Genomic DNA, 5347 nt, shown 5'->3' with positions numbered 1-5347 from the left:
ATCCCCCCTGCTGGGTCACAGACACACACACCCGTCCCCCCTGCTGGGTCACAGGCACACACCCATCCCCCCTGCTGGGTCACAGACACACACACACACACCCATCCCTCCTGCTGGGTCATAGGCGTGCGCGCACACACACACACTCATCCCCCATGCCGGGTCACAGCCACACACACACACACACACACTCATCCCCCAGGCCGGGTCATAGGCACACACACACACACACACACTCACACACACACACACTCATCCCCCAGGCCAGGTCATAGGCACACACACACACACTCATTCCCCCATGCCGGGTCACAGGCACACACCCATCCCCCCTGCTGGGTTACAGGCACACACCCACACCAGGCCGTCTTTTACTTTTAGGAGCACAGTCATGTGAAGGTGCATGCTTAGCTTTAGTAATCTTAAAGAATTGCACTATAATTTGTTTTCTGTTTCATTTTTAATTTATGCTGAGTAATATGTAGATAGGAGAAATGTTTTTAATTTCTTCAGGTTCAATTTTATCAAATTGCTCTTGTTTTGAAAAAAGTATTTTTACTTTTTCAGGTAACTGTGGAGAACTTTTTGCGGGTGTTAACCGGGAGGGTGCCTCCTAGTACTCCTCGTTCAAAGCGTCTTCTCTCCGACGACAGAAGCAACATTCTTATTTATATGACAGGTATTTCAGAATTAGAGATCCATAGTCGATTACGTTGAAACCCGCTGGAGCGGAGCCCCGTGGACAAGTGCTGAAGTTTAACTTAGCTAAAGTAGCATGGTGTGCCGTCATTTATTCCCATGACACAGGGCTACTTGAAATGATACCTAATGGGGTGTAGGTTGAGGATCTTTATTCTAGAATCTGACACTGTTGCCGGCTTGTGTGACAAGTGGAAAAATTCCCATCTAATGTCATGTGACAGGTGGGAGTCAAAACGCAGCCCCACTGAAAGCGGACAAAGTCACCTGCAGACTCTGTGCACAGGAAACATGAGTTAGTTTCATGTCTACACCTGGGTCCTGGCCCAGAACGTCTGGCTGTGTAGACAGGTGTTCTGCAGTCAGCGGTCCTCCTGGTCCCTCGTTGTGGAGGACAGTGCACGATGTTCTCTTTGTGTTGATTCCGGGCTCTGCACAGATCTCTTCTGCTCTGTCCCTTTTCCTCAGTCTCCTGCCGCCATACCCCACTTCCTGTGTTGGCCTCTTGTTGGCCGTCCTGCTCAAGGACTTAATAGAAGCTACCGACCTGTCCCTTCTCTGCTGAACAATTTATAGTCTCCAGTGTTCCTGCCTTAGGATGAGCATAGTGTAGAGCTCAGGCTCAGGACTGGGACTCTGCCTGACATCCTTTGTTCTGGTCGGGGTGAGGCTCATGAAACTGTGGTGAGCATGGTCCCCAGTGTTCCAGTTTCTAGGCTAGCTTCAGTTAGTGTACTAGACTGCACACGTTACAGATTTTACATTTCTCTTCTGGATTTGTTACCATTTCCTTGAAGATAACTCCAGCCATGAAGGAATTCAGTAGTTTTAACATAGCCTGGCAGCCTGCTCTCCTAGGTTCTGCTGCTTGTTTAGGGAGCGTGGCTTTGAGGGCCCTGTCGTCTCTGTGTGTTTTTTCATCTTCTGCCCTGCTTTCCGCTACAACGGCAGAGCCTAGTGGTTGTGGAGAGATAAGCGAGCTCGTAGCTTAAACATTCCTGCCCACTGTTTTACAGGAAAAGGTACTGAAGTCTGAAATGGGAATAACTGATAATTAGGATACTAAATAATAAAAGCTGCTGTATTTACAGCTCTGCACACCATGAACTGTCTTCAGTCCCCACGTTTCCCCTTCAGCAGCCAGTGATTTTGGTGATTTCGATGCTGTTCCCCAGAGCCTCCGTGCATAGTTGTGCAGCTCTTACCGTGCACACAGCTCTTGGCTTGGTGCTAAGCGACAACTGCAGTCTGGTGTGTTTTGACTGACTTGTGTGCCCTGCTGCAGGGATGTCCGTGGGAAGGGGAAGTGCACCTTACCCGTAGAGCTCACGTCACGGGGCCAGGGGCCAGAACTGACCTGGCCTTTCCTCCTTCACTGCAGAGAGGAAGGGCACCTTAACAGTCTGCATCAGGGGCCGTGCCAGCCGGGAGCGCTCCACTGTGTGCAGAGAATGAGGCAGAGATTAAGTTATTTACCTAAAATAGAACAGGCGGTAAGTGGCACAGCAAGGGTCTGCGTCCAGACAGACCGGCTCTTTGATGTCACCTCCCCCGGCCAGCTCTAATGGATTGTGCTCAGTGGTCAGGGATGCAGACATCAGTTTTTATCTGAGACCTGCGCTTCCTAGTCCTAATAGTGTGGAGCATACACTGAAGGGACGGCGCACCAGGGACTGGGTGGTGTTCTTAGTGCCTTTTTCACCAGAATGTGACATGTTTGTATGGATGAGATAAACTCCAGACATACTGGTGGAGGCCAGTGGAGTTATGTAACTGAATGATAGGAATCCTTAAAGAATGATATGAACTGCTCTTGTACAGTCCAGGCATTCTTTGTTTAGTTGGTGGGGAAAATTGAAGCTGTTTTCCAGTCCGTATTTTAGGTAGGAAAGTAGTATTAAAGCATTGCAAGAAAGGATGTATTGTGTATATCTGTGTGCTTTTATTACTGCGTGTTTCTGTATGTGCCAGGAAATATGTCAGTGTTGTGTTTTTGGCTTTCTACAAGGTCACGGGGGAAATGGTTTCTTGAAATTCCAAGATTCTGAAGAAATCACCAACATAGAGCTTGCAGATGCTTTTGAGCAGATGTGGCAGAAAAGACGGTAATTAGCACCTTCTCACTCTGTTCCTTACTGTCTCCTGCACTTTCCCACAGGGTGAGGGTTGAACCAGGGCTCGTGCACACTGGGCAACGGCTCTAGCCGGGGCTACACACACAGACCAAACAAATCATGCACCACTATCAACTTCCTGTGGGAGATGTGTGATTATTTTAAATGATTTTAACTTGCCCTAATCGCTTCTTTTACTGTGAAATTTATATTTGTTATTCCATTGAACAGCACTTTGTGAAAGGAAAATTCAGTTATTTAACATGAATGAGTTGACTTGAAGCATTTTTCATTTATCTGTTTATTTAGTTTGTGCATGTGTGCATTTGTGTACACGCACATACATGTGTGCACATGTGTATATGTATGCACACATGTGTGCCTGTGTGTGCACACACCCTGCTGTGCATGTAGAGGTTAAAGGGAACTTGGGGGAGTTGGTTTCATCCTTCCTCTATGTGGGTTGTGGGGACTGAACTCGGGTTGTAGGTCTTGTTCCCAGAGCCTTTTCTTACGGAGCCCTCCCACTGCTCCTGGATTGACTTCAAGGTCACATCTCCTGCTCTGTAGCTGGTATGTTCTTGCCATACACTCCCGCAGCGTGTATTTGAGGCAGAGTCTCACTGTGTCACCCAGACTGCCCTTAACTTCATGATCTTCCTGCTTCACTTCCCGAGTCGCTGAGTCACAGATGTGCCACTAAATTAGTTCATCATGTTTGATTCAGCCTCACTCACAGTTTCAGGGCACAGGCAGACGTAGCCAGATTCTCTGCCGGAATACATGTGGACCGCCTCTAGTCCAGCTCCTGGTGTCCTCTGGAACCTGACGAGCACAGACTTGTCTGTCTGTTTCTGTTGGCATGGTGACCTTCTGAGCCCCAGCACATGGTCCACCCAGAGCACTCGAGGACTTCCCGAGGCCGCAGCTCCGAACTGTTCCACACTTGGACACGTCACGTGTAACCCAGCAGTGACTCCACCGCTCAGTGGCAGTGTGATTGTTGCGAGGCTGCAGCTACTTGGCAAGCACATTCAGGGAGGAGAGTCACTCTGGCCCACAGTTTGGAAGGGAAAATCCGTCTGTTTAAGAAGGCACAGTGAGCTGGGAAAGTCTGATGCTGTTGTCAGGGAGCTTGTGGTTGAGAGACAGGAAGCCAGGAACACAAGCCTGTGAGGGTTGCACTTCCAGCTGGTTGCCCTCTGCTGAGAGGCTGTGGGACCCTTGGGACTGTGCCTGAGCTCTCTGGGGTGAATGGGAGGGGGATGGCCGGGCCTTTCAGATTCTGAACTACAGAGATGTGACTATGTCACAGGCTCCTGCCACTACGGATGGAGCCAGTCAGCCCCTGTGCCTTCCCTCTGCTGGAGTGGAACTGTGAGCTAAAACAGACACCCTTAAGTTGTGTCTGTTGGGACTTTATGTCTCATGTGTCTGCAGCGCTTGCCTCTCCAGCCGTACTGGGCATCGTTTGAGTGCGGTGACGGAGCCATACACGCATGTGTGTGAAATACGAGCATCAGCAGAGCATCTGTACTCATATGTGCTCATATACAGAGTTAAGTTTCCAAGGAAACCTGTATGTCATGAGGTTCTTATTTAAGCTCTGAGTTGTGTGGCCGAGAGGAGAGAGCAGACACATGGAGACAGCTGTCTTGGGACCTCACCTCTGTCCCCTTGGGACATCACCTCTGTCCCCTTGGGACATCACCTCTGTCCCCTTGGGACCTCACCTCTGTCCCCTTGGGACATCACCTCTGTCCTCTTTGGAGCGCTCTCATGAGTAGAATTCTTCTCTTACCTTTCAGTTGATAGGTGACTGAGGTTTACATTACTGAATCGTTGGAGGAGTGTTAGTGTAGAGCTAACAGCATGATTCGGATTCTCCCCTTTTCTTTCAGCTACAATGAGCTGCTGTTCATTATTGACACTTGCCAAGGCGCGTCCATGTATGAGCGGTTTTATTCCCCTAACATCATGGCCTTGGCTAGCAGCCAAGTGGGGGAGGATTCGCTGTCCGTAAGTGTTTTCCCTTTACTCCACATGTTTTATGTGTGCGTGCTGTTGTTAGACGTTATAAACAGGAAGTTTCGGTATTTCAAACAAGTTGTCAGGATGCTCCTGTGTGATGAGTACTTCCCTCTCTCGCAGCACCAGCCAGACCCTGCAATTGGAGTCCATCTTATGGACAGGTACACCTTCTACGTCTTGGAGTTTTTGGAAGAGATTAATCCTGCTAGCCAAACTAACATGAATGACCTTGTAAGTATTCTATTGATTTTATTTCACATATTGGTGTGCTAGCTTTTATGTGGTTCCTGAGGTCTGTTCTTCCCAGGATTCCAGTGGGTGCTGTGTTTGCATCATGGTGTGCCCTTTGGAACTTCAGAATTATGTTTATCTGTCTGTATGGGTGTGCATATATGTGTATGTGTGTGCATGTGTGCATGTGTGTGCATATGTGCATGTGTGCAGAATATGTGTGCATGTGCATGCATATGTACATGTGTGCATATGTGCATGTGTGCAGAATA

The 5347-nt window shown here is 48.7% G+C and overlaps 1 protein-coding gene across 1 annotated transcript in view; it reads left to right on the top strand.

The window, feature by feature from the left end:
* Positions 1–5347, top strand: part of Pigk (phosphatidylinositol glycan anchor biosynthesis class K) — a 78157-nt gene that overhangs the window by 21145 nt on the left and 51665 nt on the right. Inside the window, exons 5-8 of the mRNA XM_005357473.2 lie at positions 568–679; positions 2708–2804; positions 4715–4832; positions 4965–5075. Of these exons, the coding sequence (XP_005357530.1) occupies positions 568–679; positions 2708–2804; positions 4715–4832; positions 4965–5075 (438 nt within the window). The remainder of the gene's footprint in view (positions 1–567; positions 680–2707; positions 2805–4714; positions 4833–4964; positions 5076–5347) is intronic.

The sequence above is a fragment of the Microtus ochrogaster genome, chromosome 21, assembly GCF_000317375.1.
Source record: "Microtus ochrogaster isolate Prairie Vole_2 chromosome 21, MicOch1.0, whole genome shotgun sequence".
Lineage (NCBI taxonomy): Eukaryota > Metazoa > Chordata > Mammalia > Rodentia > Cricetidae > Microtus > Microtus ochrogaster.
The sequence above is the reverse complement of the archived record's forward strand: the minus strand, read 5'-3'. Positions and strand labels throughout refer to the sequence as shown.